This window comes from Equus caballus, chromosome 1 (genome assembly GCF_041296265.1).
Source record: "Equus caballus isolate H_3958 breed thoroughbred chromosome 1, TB-T2T, whole genome shotgun sequence".
NCBI classification, from domain to species: Eukaryota; Metazoa; Chordata; class Mammalia; order Perissodactyla; family Equidae; genus Equus; species Equus caballus.
Window position 1 is genome coordinate 795,763 of NC_091684.1, and position 18,504 is coordinate 814,266.

At 45.8% G+C, this 18,504-nt stretch overlaps 1 protein-coding gene across 5 annotated transcripts in view; it reads right to left on the reverse strand.

Annotated features, from left to right (window-relative positions):
- Positions 1–8,243: 8,243 nt before the first annotated feature.
- LOC100067086 (zinc finger protein 39) overlaps positions 8,244–18,504 on the reverse strand; it is a 51,305-nt gene continuing 41,044 nt past the window's right edge. For 3 of the 5 annotated variants that reach the window (XM_023636208.2, XM_023636202.2, XM_023636223.2), the window contains 3 exons: positions 13,137–13,263; positions 12,796–12,888; positions 8,244–10,844 (listed from right to left, as the gene is read on the reverse strand). In XM_023636208.2, the coding sequence (XP_023491976.1) occupies positions 9,325–10,844; positions 12,796–12,888; positions 13,137–13,263 (1,740 nt within the window). In that variant the 3' untranslated portion in view covers positions 8,244–9,324. Of the gene's footprint in view, positions 10,845–12,795; positions 12,889–13,136; positions 13,264–14,725; positions 14,867–18,504 lie in introns of those variants that run through there. The other 2 variants (XM_070275110.1, XM_023636230.2) reach the window with 2 other exon arrangements.

The following is an 18,504-nucleotide window of genomic DNA, read 5'->3' on the forward strand; positions in this document are numbered from 1 at the left end:
GTGGCTCTTTACTGGGTGGGGTGACCCAAACCTTCATTCCTGAGGAGTCTGGGCCAAAAGTAGTCCTGCATGGATTGAGTTGTAGTTTTCCATTACCTTGATTACAGGGCTTGATGATACTAAGAGATGCCCTAAGGGACCTCTTGCATCACAGCCATGTTCTTGCTACCTCCATTCCAATTTCCCCTTGGTAGTCGGGATCAGTCAGTGCTGCCAGCACAGGAACTCCCTTCTTTGCCTGTTGATTCAGAGGCACGAGGAGCTCAAAGTGACCAGGCAGCAGTTTTAATGCCCAGTTCAGTGGAATCATTACTGTGTCTCCTGGTGGAAACACTCTTCCCTCTGGGACTAAGACCTCTAGGCCAGTGGGGCACAAGGTTGCACAAACGGAAAGCAAAAATTTTGCCACTGGGTCACTAGGGGTAATAGTGAGCGCTGCCACTCCCATTTTCACGGCTTGATTTTTGGACCCTTAAATTCTGGCTGTGGGAAACAGCACCATAAACTGGATGCTGATTCAGAGGATATCCAAGCATCTGGACAACCTTGTTCCAGCTCTGCAAGGCAGTGTCACCCAGCTGGTGATGTCACTGAGCCTTCAGAAGGCTGCCTGACCATTCTGTCAAGCCAGCTGCTTGAGGACGGCGGGAGCTTGGTAAGGCCAGTGCATTCCATCCGCGTGGGACCACTGTGGCACTTCCTTTGCTGTTAAGGAGTTCCTTGATGCTGTGTGGAATACCATGACACTGGACGAGGCACTCTAAAAGCCCTCAGATGGCAGTTTTGGCAGAAGCATTGTGTGCAACGGAGGCAAATCCACATCCAGATTTATCCCTGTTCTTATCCCCTCCGGAGTTGCACTCATTACTGCTATTAACCAAGTCCCACATTTCACTTCTCAGAAAACAATGCTGGATTCTTAAAAAAGGCATTCAACGGCACCTTCATCTCCCCGATAGATCCCAGATAGCTAGTGTAACTGAGACACAATGGTCTCCTCAGACAACACCTCGTCAAATTCCAGTCCTAAATGGGTCTCTATCTTGCCCCAGGACTTAATCTCTCTTAATTCAAGGCCCCTTGGCTGACTCATGCCTAACACAACTTTAAAAGCCTTTTCATCATCCTTTCCTATGTTTAAAGGGGGATATGTTTCATCTACATGTATGTGAAGACTGATTATAAATGAAGCAATTTAATAATGTCTCTCCTCTAGGAAATTAAAATTAGCACTCCAGGGCCATCCCCACAGGCAGTGTGGACTACCAAAAAAATAGACAGAATACTCCACTTAGTAAATAAAAGTCCAATTCAGAGATAATAATAAAATCAACACCACAATAATAAAAGCAGACAATGTCTCCTTGTGAGTAATACACACTGGAGGAAAATCAACATCAAACAACAGAACCAGTCAAGTGCAGCTGTACGCCATTCTGTTGAATGTCGGTCTCATTACTATTGGTCTGGGTGTTTTCATTGTTTTGCAAAGCAGGGTCCCAAATCTTCCAAGGAAGACATTGTTTTTTCGTGATTTTTATTTTAAAGATTGGCACCTCAGCTAACATCTGTTGCCTATCATCTTTTTTTTTTCTCCCCACAGCCCCCCAGTACATTGTTGTATATTCTAGTTGCAGGTCCTTCTGGTTGTGTTGTGTGGGAAGCCACCTCAGCATGGCCTGACCAGGGGTGCCATGTCCGTGCCCAGGAACCAAACTGGTGAAACCCCGGGCCGCTGAAGTGGCGCTTGACCGCTCAGCCATGGGGCCGGCCCCAAAGCAAGACATTGTTAAACCAACATGGCAAATGCTGAGGCTCACAGGCTATTGATTTTGACTAATACAAGCCTACAACCCAAAGACTCTGCAGGCTTGCCTGTCACCATCCAAACCAACAACTGAGGCAAAGGACCCTAGCAATTGCCCAAATTGGAGGGCTTGCCTACAGGCTAATGCTGGAGCTCCAGTGACAGCCACAGCTATTTTAATTGGCAAACGACCTGACATCCTGTTAACAACATGCACCCAAATCAGAACATGTGACTTAAACCTCTCTGCAACAGAACCCCACTCATCACTCATTTCCCATCTGGCAAAAACTTCGGAGAGTGAGAAACCCTCACATTTGGCCATCTTTACTTGAGCCTTTAGCTATGCCAGTTGGATTCTGGCACTTTGGTCCATTATGACATTATCACAGATGTCAACATCACTTTTGCTAGCTGTGCACCCACAGCTATTTGACTTAAAAGTTATTTGCAAGTCCAGCTCCCAAGGCCCAATGTTGCCTTCAAATTACACAAGTGGCTTAGCCTCATCATAACGCCATAGAGCCACAAAAACAAGACTCACACCAGCCTGAGTATCCATTTGGAAAGGAAAGTCTCACATTCTAGACAATACCATCTAGCCCAGGAGCTCAGCGTTGGAGATGACCTCATCCCTTGACCTGGAGACAAGTTTGTCCTGGACACAAAACCTCTGGTCCAGGGATGTCCACAGATGACCTCTCCTGACGCTCCAGCAAATTGGACCTGGAACATTTACTGCTTTTCTTCCTTTGATATTATGGATTCTGTTGTGTTTCTCGAGCTCACTGTCTGCTCAGCCCATGATCCTAGTACACTCCTTGCTCCCTGCAAAAGTGTACCCCCCTCCACCCCTGTGCCTAAAGGGAAATCCGGTACAGGCTCTGCTGTCTGTGCTACTCTGAAAATTAGTGGAGATTCTTGCTTCCCCAGGAGGCAACTAACTGCCTCATATCTGTCAATCACTCAACCCTCTGGGGAGAGGACTACACACTTCCCACTGCCTCTCTGACTGCCCCCTTCAGCTTTCTACCTGAACCCCCACCTGGAGGCTCCCACCATGAGCACCACAACCACCCCTTTCCATTAGTTACACACAAAAACTATGACTCTTCACACTGCCTTTACTAGACTAACAGTCCATACTCTTCAACAACGCAACTGCCAGACCTGCCACCTTGACCTGAGAAATGCACCAAGATATTATTGCAAATATGTGTGTGTGTGTATATAACTTGTACTTTTAACACACTTTACAACTCCACCAAGATATTGTTAGAAACTCTGGAAATTTCAGATCTGTTTTCTTGGCTATCTCCCTATAAATTGGAAACAGTTACAGGCCAGCCTACAAGGAAGGAATTGTCAATGCAAATAACCAATAACTATTCCATAGATAGGAGAGCAGATGAATTTCACTCGAGCTAGGAAGGCCGCCTCCGCAAGGGGAGACAGTGGTCCAGGGAAGCCTGTTTTGCAGCACGATTCGACACGGTTCAGGACAAAGAACATACGTCAGGCATGATAGGGATACACTTGTTTTTCAAAGTCACAGGGAGACATTTTGCTGCAGGTTAGCATCTACAGCAGGTCAACTTGATCCTGGTTTCTGGGAAGAAAGGTTTATCTTCAAAAGAGGCCTGGTGTTGATGTCAGAGGAGGGGAGGCGTTCACCCTGTCTTGAAAGAGCGCATCCTTTGCTTTGGGATAGTGAGTTAACAAGATGTACAACGTATGTTACTCAGGCTGTAAGTCAGGCTGCTCTGGTCAAAATAAAATTTAGGCCAAACTGGGTTTAAACCAGAATAGCTTCCTCATAAACCTTAGTATTTTTAATTTTTCTTACATGAGAATCTTTATACTTCTACTTGTGTGCCTTCTTTTTACTCTCATAATAACATATTTTCTACATGCTTTAGGGCAACCTGTGCCCTACTCTCTAAAAGTCTCCTCTATTATTCAGGCTGCTCAAATACCCCAAATAACCAAGCTTAGTCTTGACTCAGTTTTGAGGCGTGGCTAGACGAGTTCCCCTTCTTGAGCAGCTGATTAAGCTGATACTCCCAAGCACCTCTGAGCTGTGCTCTCACACTGCGCCACTATGCACCCACCCTACACACCCCAGGGCCAGGTACCTGAACAAGCAAGGACAGTCTCTATGCCCCAAGTCCACTGATCTGTTTCCCATTAGCCAATCATAAACCTGCTTGCCCTGCCTCATCCCTCCTTCCTGCTGAACCCACAGCACAGGCGCTGGACCACAGGCCCCCATCTCCATCTGTCTTCCCCTGAGTGGCCCTACATGGCATGCTGTTTCTTCCCAGGGAAATGTAACAAAATTGTACAACTCTTTCTGGATTCTCTCTCTTGATCTGTGTCTGGCCTCACTAACCTCACCCAAGATAACAGGGTTAAAACAAGGCCAGGGAGTTAGTGGTCAATCATTAAGCCACAGAGAAAGGCCTCAGCTTCCGATGCCTCAGTGGGTCAGCTGAGACGCACACAACCCAGCTCCTCAGAGTACCCAGCAGGATGGACGTCAGCTTGTTCACAGTGGTTGCCAGCTCAGTAACACACCCTGCACTGGCTTTTCATCCTCTCCCATCTCATTTTCCCCATTCTCTTATTCTTGCTTTTTGTGATCACTTCCCTAATAAACTGCCTACACAAGCTCATCCTAGCTCTCTTTACGGGAATACAAAAGAAGATAACCAGAAACCCAAATGAGACAAGGACCCCGACTCTGATCAAGCCAAGGACAAACATAAGAACTCCAGCCAAAAAAGGAACACACCCCCACCCAGCACGGAGGAGAGGCCAGGTCTCCAAGCCAGCAACCACAGCGCGATCACCCAGCAGAGTCAGTACCACCACCCGCAGAGTCGGCAGCACTTCTGTCGTGTTTTTCAGATCTGATTGCTCCATTGACACTGTCACTTAACGTCGGGTTCATCTGTTTGATGGAAACTGAGTCACACATAGGATTTAAGCTGCAAGGGAGTGTGGTTTCATATGCTGCTGTTTAAAAATTACCACAAAAGTAATGTTTTAAAACAGAAATCTCTTCTCTCACACATCTGGCAGATGGAAGTGCAAGATCGGTGTCACCGGGTTGACATCAAAGTGTCCGCAGGTCCACGCTCCCTCCAGAAGCTCTAGGGGAGAATCCCTTTCTTGCCTTTTCTGGCGTCTGGTGGCTGCTGGGACTCCTGAGGCCACACCACTCCCATCTTTCCCACGGCGGATGCGCCAGGTTCTCCTCTTCTGTGCATGTCATCCTCCCTCTGCCTCTCACTTACGAGAACTCCTGTGAGTGCATTCAGGGCCCACCTGGGTAATCCAGCATAATCTCACCTGCAAATCCTGACCTCAATCACCTCTGCAGAAGCCTTCTCGGTGTAAGGTAACATCCACGTACCAGGGATTGAGGGCTGGTATCTCTGGGGGACGTTATTCAGCATTCCACATCTGGAGAGATCTTTTAGCTTTCAAACTGATTTAAGGAGGAAATGCTGGCTCCCACAGGGCTTTTGTGGTTGGTTTATTTCACAGCAACAGGTGATTTACAGAGAATTTGGTACCTATAAACAGGTGTTGCCCCAGCAAATCCTAAAACACGTGCATTGGTTTTGGGACCAGGTGGCAGGTGAAGGCTGAAGGGCCCCAAGACCTTTAATGGGAGCTTGAAGGACAGTTCGGAAACCTGAGGCTTGAGGAAATGTCCTGTTATGTAGTGGTGAAAACTTTGGCAACTGCTGACTGTGGTAACGTGTAAACTGGCACAAAGAACTCCAGGTAGACTTGAAAGTACCAAATGTGTCTGTTATCCACCGCATCAGGGAGGGTGTGCTCAGCTTCCAGAAGCCACAGCAGTAATTTGAATCGGGAAATTTGAACAGAAAGAATGAACCACGAGAGGTTACCATATGGGAAATTACTCGAGAAACCTTATTAAAATGGAGTCGGGAGGCCAGAAGGGGGAGCTCTCATGCCCTACGTTGAAAGGAGAGCCCGACAGGAAGACTTCCTCTTCTTGACCAGCAAGCTCAGCCCATGGGAGACTGGCACAACTCAGCCAGTGAAAGGCCACTACACCTGGGACTTTGTCCACAACAGCCCTCTCAGCTTCCTCCTCCCCTCCGTAGAGTGTCTCCTTCCTTTGTTGCAGGGGACTTACATGTGGCTCACCGTGGTTGCAGATCCCAAATGGCAATTCTTTGCTGACCCCGAAATAAACCATTTTTGTTGGAGAAATAACTGGCTATTCATTTAAGGTCAACACGATTAAAAGGTATAAAGAAGTCGTCCTGAGATACACAGAGGCAGCCACTGCAGTAAGTGGCTGCCAGCTCAACAGCTGAGGGCGGGTGAGCACGGAGGAGGTCCTGGGAAGGCTGACATTTGCACTTGAGGCACGGTGGCCCCGGGAATGTGGCCCTGCCTCTCTGGTAACAAAACGCTCGGGGGAGGCCTCTGGCCAGGGATATGTGACAGTTGTTGCCACCGTGCTTGCAAAGAAAGGTGCCAAAAAGTGCAAGCCACCACTGAGGAAGGAAGACCAGCGGTATGAACCATGCCAGGGTCTCCCTCCTGCCCCACCTTCACCCAGCTATGCTCACACCGCATGGATACCTGCCACAGAAGGAAGAACAAACTCCATCTTCCTGCTCAGGTTGCAACCTCCCTCCAGGCCCTTTCCTGTGAAAGTCAAAGATTTTGTCAGCTGGGAAAGGAGAAATGTAGTGCCAGCATCCCAGAGCAGAGCAACCAAGGGTGGGTTTCTAGCTGAGACAAAAACTCACAGCTGGCAGTCACATACCATAAGGCATGGATTGAGGGAAATGAACCAAAAATGAGAAATTGTTCAGTTTTAAAGAAGAATCTAGACAAAATACAAAGGAGCCAGGACTAGCTTCGTTTGAAAATAAAGCTGTTCCTCCTCCCCAGCTCCTCCAGTCAGAACAGGATTATCGAAGTAGGAAGTGGCTTCAGGTTACAGATCAATTTCAGGATGCTACCAGTAAAATACAGCCTCAGAGTCAATCTCCGGCCAAGGGCGTTGCTGTAAGGCCCTTTCTTGAAACTCTAAGAATGTCCCTTGTAGGTCCTCACAAATAGGTGAGAAATAGGGCTTTTACAAATCTTAGGGGCCCTGTCCCCACATCACTCTCAGTTCGAGGTGGACTGAATCCTGTTCCAGAGAAAATGTGGGTGTGGCTTTCACCTAATGGAGAGGACTATAATTTGGTCTATCAGAAATCCAAAGTTTTTAAAAGCAATTAGATCAATTCAAAATACAAGATTTAGAAAAAGTTGTAATGAAAAGAGCCTGGGCAGGAAGTAGGACTGAAGAATCCAGTGGGTTACAAAATCAGGCTAGGTGCTGTGGAAGAGGATGCCTCAGAGAATAGGATCCAGAGCCTTGGAAATCATGCCCAGAACCACTGCGCCTGGTCAAGGACCTGACGGTGTGTCTGCTGCATCTCAGAATTTCTATGGACCAGCGACAGCTGACTCCTCCGGCCCCCTCCCCTTTGAAGGGACCATCTGTTGGTATCCCATCTCTGCCACCGTTGTGTGCTGAGTGTGTACAGCAGGGAACCAGTCCCTGCAGGTCACACCTTCAGACCAAGAGCAAACACACACAAGGAACTGTGCCCAAAGAGCCTGCGTGCTCAGAAGCGATAGAGACAGAGCCTAGGTCCCAGCCTGCAGCTTGCCATGATGCCGGCTTCGGGAGACTGGGCACAGCGCGAGTACAGTTTGCACGTGGAGGCAATGTGAACTCTGTGGCCAGAAGGTGGGCAGTGTCAGACCACCTCCCAAGATGGCCACAGACTACGTCCCGTCCCACATTCTTTTTTTTTTCTTTTTTAAGATTTTATTTTTTCCTTTTTCTCCCCAAAGCCCCCTGGTACATAGCTGTATATTCTTTGTTGTGGGTCCTTCTAGTTGTGGTATGTGGGACGCCGCCTCAGCATGGTTCGATGAGCAGCACCATGTCCGCGCCCAGGATTCGAACCAATGAAACACTGGGCCGCCTGTAGCGGAGCGTCAGAACTTAACCACTCAGCCGCGGGGCCAGCCCCCCCACATTCTCTTTTGCAATGTGCTCTTGCAACACTTCCCTCGAGAGGCAGAGTCTGTCTCCCCACCCCTAGAATCTCCACAGGCCATCAAGAGCTCTGGATAGAAAAGGCAGAAGCGCCTGTGTGCTGGTACCAGGAGAACCCTTAACAACTGTCCCCTCGGAGGCAAAATCACAGCCAGGAGAGAACCCCCAGTCTACAGTCCTTTCCTTTAAAATTTTCAATAAATATCTAACATCTCTATCTGAAAATTTCATCCACACTACCTAAACTGATAGTTTTCCCATTATTAAAAATTACATTATACCTAAAGTTGGAAGTTTTCTTGAAAGTCTTGACACATTAAAGATATTTATAAGGTTTTACTTTATTCTCAGTGTTCAAAGAGCTGTCTCTGCCCAATAAAGGCACTCCATCTGTTGCATTATCTCTTCCCATGATTTCTTTGATTTCTCCATCAATTGAACTGGGGATGAACGATGACAACACAGGTTCTTTCCCGTGGGAATTTTCTACACAAGGACTGATAACTTTTCACAGAAGGCTGTGCCAAATTCATCAAATGAACCGGCTACAGTGAACTGGTAATGTTGTAAATAGATCACACATGGAAGGGATCAACAATAAATATTTCTCACTCATGTGAAGAGTACAAATGGAGATTTTTTTAGGTAGAGCTGGCAAGATCTCTGCTCTCCCCATTCCATCCCTTCTGTCTTAAGTCAGGATTGCCACATTCATCCTATGCTCCCAAGGGAAACCTGGGGGTAATCTGACCTTCAGGACCACAGGGTACAAAGTCAGAGAGGAAGAATTTTTTTTATTCTTTTTTGCCGAGGAAGATTAGCCTTAAGCTAACATCTGTTGCCAACCTTCCACTTCTTTCGCTTGAGGAAGATTAACCCTGAGCTAACATCTGTGCCAATCTTCCTCCCTTTATATGTGGGTTGCCACCACAGCATGGCTGATGAGTGGTGTTGGCCCATGCCCAGGATCTGAACCCATAAACCAAGGCTGCCAAAATGGAGCATGCCAAACTTAACCACTATGCCATGAGGCTGGTCCCTGCATAGAAGCATATATACATTTTTTTTTTTTTGATGAGGAAGATTGGTCCTGAACTAACATCTGTTGCCAATCTCCCCCCACCCCTTTTTTTCTCCCCAAAGCCCCAGTACCTAGTTGTAAGCAATTCTAGTTCTTCTATTTGGGGTGCCTCCATAGCACGGCTTCATGAGCAGCGTGCAGGTCCATGCCCAGGATCCAAACAAGTGAACCCCAGGCCACCAAAGTGGAGCATGCGAACTTAACCACTCAGCCACAAAGCTGGCCCCGAGCATGGAAGTATTTCTGTAGTCAGCCTTGGAAGTAATGTTCACCACTTGTGTTCATATTCTCCTGGCCAGAGTTACATAGTCCAACCCATAGTCAAAGGAGGCTGAGAAACGCAGGCTGTGTGCCCAACAGAAAAAGAAAGTGAGTTTTGGCATACACATAGCCAGTCTCCACCATACATGATTTCTGCCCTGTGTGAGTTCTCAGATGTTTGCTGAGGTGTGACTTCTGGCAAAAGCTTTTTCCACATTCATTACATTCATAGGGCTTCTCTCCCGTGTGAGTTCTCTGGTGTACAGTGAGGGCTGACTTCTGATAGAAAGTTTTCCTACATTCTTTACATCCATAGGGTTTCTCTCCTGTGTGAGTTCTCTGATGTCTATTGAGGGTTGACTTCTCACAAAAGGTTTTCCGACACTCACTACATTTGTAAGGTTTCTCACCTGTGTGAGTTCTCTGGTGTACAGTGAGTTTTGACTTCTGGTAGAATGTTTTCCCGCATTCTTCACATTCATAGGGTTTCTCCCCTGTGTGAAGTCTCAGATGTACAGTGAGTTTTGGTTTCACACAGAAGGATTTCCCACATTCATTACATTTATAAGGTTTGTCTCTTGTGTGAGTTCTCTGATGTACAGTGAGGGCTGGCCGGTGGCCAAAGGATTTCCCACATTCTTTACATTCATAAGGTTTTTCTCCTGTGTGAGTTCTCTGGTGTGCCGTGAGAGCTGACTTCTTATGGAAAGTTTTACCACAGCCACTGCATTCATGAGGCGTCTCCCTGTGAATTCTCTGATGTACACTGAGAGTCAGCTTCTGGTAGAATGATTTCCCACATTCATCACATGCATAGGGTTTCTCCCCTGTATGAGTTCTCTGATGTTTCGTGAGATTAGACTTCTTATAGAAAGTTTTACCACATACATTACATTGAAAAGTTTTTTCTCCTAACTGAATTCTCTGACGCTGAGTGAGCTGTAAGTTCTTGCTAAAATTATTCCCACTTTGATTATATTTATGGTGTTGCTCCTTGAAATCAGCTCTGTGAAGACTCAGTTGTGTTGGTTTCTCACAAACGGTCTTCCCCCATTCGTTACATCGATCGCGATCCTCCCCTACGTGACGTCTCTCTTGGGCAATGAGAGCTGACTCATCACAGGCTTGCCAGTGTCCATTATATCTACAGGCAGTGCCTCCCATGCGAGCCCTCCTATGTGTAAGGACTACTGCCTCCTTGTTGAAGCCTCTCCCTCGTCCACTAAATGCGGAAGCCTGCTGCACAGTTTGAGTCTCCTGAGGATGACTAGGACGCTCAGCACATCTGAGGGATTCCCCGGTCACAGGACAGTCCTCAGCTTTCTCTCCAGCAGGCATCTCATCAGGCGCTCTAGGGAGAAATGTGTTCTCAAATGCATTAAACTCCTCTGGCTTCATTCCTGAACAGTTTCCACTATTTATAATCAGTTTTGAAATACAGATTGAGCTCAGATTACACGTTTTTCCTAAGTCAGTTCTCTCCTTAGTTGATGTTTTGCTGTTGGTGATTACAGCTTGCCACAAACGTCTGCCATAATTTTCCTGGCTGGTCTCCATCAGGTCACCCACAGTCTGCACATCTAAAACGAGATGAAAATAACCATATCCATGAACCACACCTATGCATTTCTCATGGAATGCTCACATAAAGGTAAATAGATTTCCTTCTGTCCCAGTGGAACAAGACTCTTTAGAAATCAATAATGGGTACTGATTTTATGAGAAGTGTATGATTCTTCTCCCTAATGAATTAATGTAATAAATTATATTAATATATTTTCTAACATCAAATCATGTTTGTTTCTTTTTTTACTTAAGTTTTTTTTTTTAATTCATGAGAAATATTTGGTCAAAATATTCACCTACTCTCCAGATATAGATTTCAGCAAGAACTTTTCATTTTCCATTTGTTTCTCTGTTCTTTCCTCTACTTTATCATAATAACTGTGGGTATCTTGTGCTAGCCCTTTTCTGATCACTCAGCTTTGAGGATGGCATAATTTTTCTGCATCAGCTACTTACAGGTTATGAGGAAGAGCCATTCATCTGTCACATAAGCAGTATTATTGCTTAGGGACAAGAATTTTGCACCTCTGTTTGTTTAGTTTTTACTTCTCCCTGGGGAATGGCTATAGGCTTCTGTGAGGTTTTTCAAAGGTATAGTCTCTTCTTCGCCATACTAGGCAAAGACAGCTTTCTGCAAATTCTTAATTAAACACTGCATTCTGTACTTCTCAGAACCCTAATGGTAGAGGAAAGTCCGGTGCAACACTTTGTGCACCTCCTCCCTGCTTGTCTACAGGATTTAAGCTGTGCAACCCAGTCTGTGCCCACCATCTTTGAAAAGCCCTTTGCTGGCTCCTTCTGAGATCAACAGCCCTGGCAGCTTCACCCCACTTTATGTTAGGTACAAGGTCCCTGCTTCTGAAGACTTTTACCTTGCATTCTAGAGTTTCAGCTGTCTCCTAGTTATACTGAAACTGGAGTCACACATGCGTTTCTCATTCTTTCGTGGTTTTTACAGTGATTTCCCCAAAAGAAGGTGAAAATGCTAATTTCAAACTCCACTCCCAAAGTCTGAGCCTCCCAACCTGAAACTTTTGGTTCCATTGACCTTGGAGCCACAGTCTCTAGTTTCTCCAATCGTGTCATAAACCACGCCTTTCCATGCTGAACCATTTGCTGGGTCACCCTCAGCTTCATGACTTCTGATGTCTGGTTCACAAGGCTTGTGCCTGGACCTCTTCTCTCATGTTCTTAATAATCCCTTAGGCAACCTCTGCTAATCCTACCAGTTTTCAATAAATGATTTCCTAATTTGCCTCTCCAATAGTGATATCCACCCTCTACTCCCGATTTCATATGCACCTAATACTACATGTCAAAATGGAAAACGGTCATCTCAAACGTAACCTCTACCAATATAAACACTTAATCTCCCTCAAAGTGCCTTCTGAGTACCCTACCTAAAATAGTAACAGCCCATTTTTCTCTCTCTCATCCTGGTTATATGTTCTTTGTGGCTCTTATTTCATTATTTAACATGTATATTTGTTTCATTCTTCTTTCTCAACAAAATATAAGCTCTATAAAAAGAAAAACATTTCTTTGATTATTGCTGTTATCTGCACAACTACAAAAATGACCAGTGCCTAAAACTTTCCAATTAATGTTGAAAGAATAAATGAATGCATGAATGAATGCCTGAAAGAAAACCGTATGTGAGAACGGACAAAAAGAGGGCAACTAAACCTGGAGAACCTGATTAACAAGAAAAAGTTCCAAGAGGATGCAGGTAGGTGTTAGATTTTGGGTAAGTCTAAGAAAATAATCAGCAATTATAACAAGAGGAGGGATTCACGTGTCAAAGCCACATTTGGAGAGGGGAGAGTGCATGAGTCTGATACATGCAGATTAACTGTCCTAAGGTCTGGACGTGGGGAAAATCACAGGTGAAAATTAGCTCAGTGAGGCCAACATCTGCTGTGCTCTCCTCTTCCCAGCCTCCCTGCCCAGCACGCATGGACCCACCTGGGAGGCTCTGGTTTGGGGGTGCTTCTACAGTCCACGGTTCTGCGTCTTGCTCCAACTTGACGATCACCTCAGGTTTGGTGATGCAATGCCCTGTTGATGAGAAATAATGTAGGACTTTTGCCAAACCGCTTGACGGCCTCTGAAGAATGACAACTGCACAGCTGCAAGAGCTGTGCAACAAAGAGCAATTTGAACCTTTAACTGGAGAAGTGAACACACATATTCTTCTCGGCCTAGAATCGTAAACCTAAGTAGCATTTAATTTCATGAACAGTCATACAGTTACCAATAAAGGAAAAACGCTTGCGCTTGGCAGTTATTAGGAGAGTTTCGCTCACCCAGTGACGCTAGGCTACTGTAGGTCTCCAGCATCACGTCCTTGTACAGGGTCCTCTGGGCATCATCCAGGTCCTGCCACTCCTCCCAGGTGAAGTGCACAGCCACATCCTCAAATGACACCAACCCCTGTAATGGCACATTTCTCAATTCATCAGCCTGGGTCAGAAGAACAGGAAGTCTGGGAGTTCATTCTTTTGTGTGTATTTTGTCTTGTACAGGATGCGCCACGCTTTGTACTCTATATTGTGGGATAAAGAGTAATCACAGCAGAAATATCCTACCTCTGTGTTTATTCACTAGTTCCTAAAAGTACTACCATACAGTTTCCCTTCTAAATCTGGAACTGTCCTTATTGCTAGGGATAAAAGGATGAACAAAATTCTGCTCCTCAAAGGAGCCTATGATCTGGTATGGAGACAGGGATAAATGCACACCTGGAATAATGTGTTAGATGAAGGAGGCTCGACACATGTTCAAGGTAGACTGGGGTATTAAAGAGGCAGAAAAACAGTTGTTCCTTGTACTACCAGGTTGTGCTTCACTGAAGAGCCAAACATGTTAGCTGTTCAACGTGAACCACATGTTCTTGTGGATATGAGGCAACAGCAGAAGTCATGAGGGCAGGAAGAACACACGCCACAGTAATGGAAGTACACACAGCACCGTGTCCAGGGGAGTGCTCCTGGGCTGTGATGAGATTAAGGCACTAAAGGTATTTAAGAAACTGATTGTAGAGCAACTCTGCATTTAAATATTTGACCTAATTCCAACAACAAGAAATTTGATGCACTCACCATGTTCTCTATTACTTATCAGTTAAAAGCATGTACACAGGCATTCTAAGATTTCCTTCCTATATCCCAAAGGGTTGCTTAAATCCACCCCAGGGTGAACAGCCCCCACTTCCTAAACCACAAGGTCTAAATAATGAGGGGCTGGTCCAAAGAGGCAAGTGACATGAGCGGATTTGCATTTTAATAGTCATCCCCTAGAAGGAGAATGGGCAAGGGCTTAACGGGAGAAGCAGAGGAGAAGAAACCAGAGGGAGAGATGACCACCTACATTGAGGCAACAGAGCAATAAGAATACAGAACAGGGAACTAATCTTAAAAAAAAAAAAGAAAAAAGAAGGAAAAGAATTTGCTGCTAATTTGCTCTGAAAAGGGTGAAGGGGGAGTTTTACAACCGGGGTGTCTACATGCCCAGCCAGGTGGATACTGGTGCTGTGAACTGAAACTGGGAAAGAAGGGTAAAGTGTATGATGGGCAGAAGAGACACAGATTTGGATATGTCATGTTTGAAGTCTCTGTGCTCAAACATGTGGGGAGGTCCAACTGGCAACTGGATATATGACCTAGAGCTCAGGAGAGAGACCTAAGCTGAAGATGAAAATTCGGGAAACAGGAGAATTTTCGCAGTAGCTGAAGCCATCAGAGTGAACAAAATGGCTCAAAGAGAACCTATGAGACTGAAAGGAGAAAAGGAATAACTACAGCGTTTTAGGAAACATCAATATTTCCTGAAGGAGAAACAGACCATGACAATGGAGAAGGAATTGTTAACAATCATTCTAGGAATAGAGCAAAACCTCAATATGAAGAAACCTATTAGGTGGGCCGGCCCAGTGACGCAGTGGTTAAGTTCGCACGTTCTGCTTCTTGGTGGCCCGGGGCTCGCTGGTTTGGATCCTGGGTATGGACATGGCGCTGCTTGGCACACCATGCTGTGACAGGTGTCCCACCTATGAAGTAGAGGAAGATTAGCATGGATGTTAGCTCAGGGCCAGGCTTCCTCAGCAAAAGAGAGGAGGACTGGCAGTAGTTAGCTCAGGGCTAATCTTCCTTAAATAAATAAATAAATAAATAAATAAATAAATAGAAATCTATTAGGGCTGGCCCCATGCCCAAGTGGTTAAGTTCGCGTTCTCCGCTTTGGCGGCCCAGGGTTTTGCTGGTTCGGATCCTGGGCATGGACATGGCACCACTCATCAGGCCATGCTGAGGCAGCGTCCCACATGCCACAACTAGAAGGACCCACAACTAACATATACAACTATGTACTGGGGGTGATTTGGGAAGAAAAGAGCAGAAAAAAAATAAAAGAAGATTGGCAACAGTTGTTAGCTCAGGTGCCAATCTTTAAAAAAAAAAAAAGAGAGAGAAACCTATTCGTGTATTTCATCGTATTCATATTTCTGGGGAGAAAATCCTATGATCCTCCACATAGATACTGAGTGGGCATCTGTAAAAATACCCTCCCATTTGTAATTAAAAAAACCCTCAAAAAACAGGATTCAAGGAATTCTTCCTTAACATGATAAAATGTGTATGTCTCAGCCATAAGTGAAAGCAAGATTCACATTCATGGGGAACACTGCAGGACGAGGACACCCCATCGCCAGTTACTAACGCTGTAGTAGCAGTGTCTGTCAGTGCACTGCAAAGAGAAACAGACGAGTGAAAATGATGATTTGCATATGATTCATACTTGAAAAACTGAAGAGAATCACAGAAAAACTACTCCAAATAGGAAGATTCAATAAATTATCAGACTATAAAAATAATATATAAGTCTTCATATATATGAGAATACTCCCACAATAACAAAAAGATAAAACACTCAGCAATACATTTAAGAAAATAACACAAAACTCTGAGGGGGCAAAAAAGAATACAAAAAGAACTAAACAAATGAAAAGATAAATCATGTTCATGGATAGGAAGAGTCCACATCATAAAGATATCAATTCTCCCTAAATCAGTAAACTAACAATACTATTCTAATGAAAAGATACATTCTTAGATATAGGCAAGCTCATTTAGAAGTTCATGTGGAAAATTAAACAAGCAAGAATAGACAGTGTGTGGCAGTTTATATTTCCGTCCGGCCAAATTAAGCATCCTTCCCTGCGTTAGTCAGCCCAGGCTGCCATAAGATACCACACATTGAGTGGCTTAAACACAGAAAATTCTTTCCTTACAATTTTAGAAGCTGGAAAAGTCCAAGATTAAGGTACCAGCCAATTCGGTTCCTGGTAAAGGCTCCCTTCCTGCCTTCTGGATGACAGCATTCTTGCTGAGTCCACATGGGGGAGAGGGAGGGAGATAATTCCATCTTCCTCTTCTTATAAGGCCACCAATCCTATTGTAGTAGAGGCCCCATCCTTATGACCTCATTTCAACTTGTTTACCTCTTAAAAGTTCTATCTACGTATACATCGGGGGTTAGGACTAACACTTACATTTTGGGGGAACACAATTCAGTTCATAGCACTCCCTGTGGCACCTTTCTCTGCAAAAAATTATATATCCCCTTGCAGTAGAAGTCACATAAGCAAATTTATAATTCTACACTTGCCTTGATCTTTGACCAATAACATGTGAATGGAAGAGACAACCTGTTACAGTCACACACTGATCACCATATTTTCCCTCTACCATGTTCTCCTCAACAATATCACAGAAATAAATACTCCTCTGTTCAGGATTGTAGGACGCTGCTTGCTCAGTGATAACCTACATGCCCTCCTGTAACCACGTGTCCTCCTGGTTCCCATCTGGGTGGGGAGTCAGCCCTCTGGGATTTGTGGCAATCCAGGGCCGGGCCAACCTGGATCTTAACTTATCTCAAAGAACAGCACATCTTGAAGGAATACAGAGCTTTCCATGAGAGCTCCTGTTCCTGGGGATGCTGGTTGTACCAAGAACAGTCCCTCTTGGCAAGCACATAGTCTTTATTCCCTTGCCCACGTAAGCAGCCCTCTCTCTGCCCATGGTAGTGGGTGCACAACTCCGTCCAGCCAGCCACCCCCGGACACTCCCTATACCTAAGTCCCAACAAACCTATATGTCTCATATGCCGTCTCCAGGTCTTTTCTTTGGTCTCTCTGCACCCTATCCCATACTGCTTGCTCAACTGGGCGTGTGGCCAGACACCTCGTGAGCCAGCCAGGAGACCAAGGAAACTCCCGTGAGCACTGAGGCTATGGGGGATGGGATGGGAACTCTATGGGGAAAGTTCTAGGTTGGCCTGCATCCTCCATGTGGGGGCCAGTCACTGCTATTCTAGATGGATAGGGCCTACCAGGTGAGTACGGGGATGCCCCGGAAAACACCAAAGGTCCTTGGCGAAGTTCTTGGCTTGACAGACATTGGGAAAAAGAAGTCAAAGCCTAGATGACTGTTGCAGCTGTGAGGTGCCCCCCCCCCCATAGCATGCCTCAGAACAGACACTGAGATGCAACCAAGAGCCAAAGCAAGGCCGCCACAGGAGGAACTAAAGTTGGAAAGAGGCTGACTGGTACAAGCTGAGACAACCGAGGTGCTGTCGACAAGCCTACGAGAGGCTGATGAGAAAGTAGAGACCCTAGCCTCTCATCTCACTAACTTAAGGGGCAACAGCTACCACAGGCAAAGGTACAAGCCCTTGTGACCACGACTGGAACCCAAAACAACGCGATCTGTGTGACTCTAGTAGTGAGGAAAGTGAGCAGGCTGTGGGATGGGATGTCCCAAGAGAAGTACTCATCTTGGAGGTGCATCCGGTCATGATGCAGAAAATGAAATCAGAACAACCCTGGCCCACTGGGGTCAATCCAACAGAAGAGTCCCCATCGTTCAGCATATGCACTCTACTACGCAGGATTACACCACTGCCAAGCTGGTGGAACTGGGAAACAAATTCAGGCAGAAGGAAGGGAAAGCATCCCAGAGTGGCTTTTGCATCTCTGGGATACCACAGTGGAAGGCATTTTGCTCTCAGGGGTGGAGATGAACAAGATAGTGCCCATTACTTCTCACTCTGCCGTGCAGCAACACCTCTATAGTGCTGTGAATGACGATCGAGTAGTCTCCCTTGACTTGGTTAAGGGCTGCCTGTAGGGGGGCCTGGCCTAAAGAAGGGGACATACCCACGCCTACCCCCTGGGTGGCAGACCATGGAAGACCTACAAGACTTGTTAAGGGAACTCAGCATGAAACATGCAGTTTACGCCGACCATTACCAAGGGCCTGACAATGAACTATTCACTGCAGGCATGAAAGATACCATGTCATAGATGGCTCTGAACCAATGCTATGGGGCTTTGGTCTCTCTCTTAAACCACTTGGTAGGTCAACTGGTGTCCCAGGTGGCCCAAACCACTGTTGACCTGGGGGAGACAGATAATGTCAGGTGGAAGGGAGTGAGGGTTACTGGGGAAAGAGACAACAAAGGAGCCAAAACCACCAAGGTCCTTGTCAGAGTAACACATAGACAGATGTACCATGACCTGGTGGCAGCAGGCACCCCTCAGGAAAAAAAAGATAAATAACCAAACACTGTTCTGGTGGCTTTGTGGCAGAAGCTGGAGTCACAACAGACATTCAA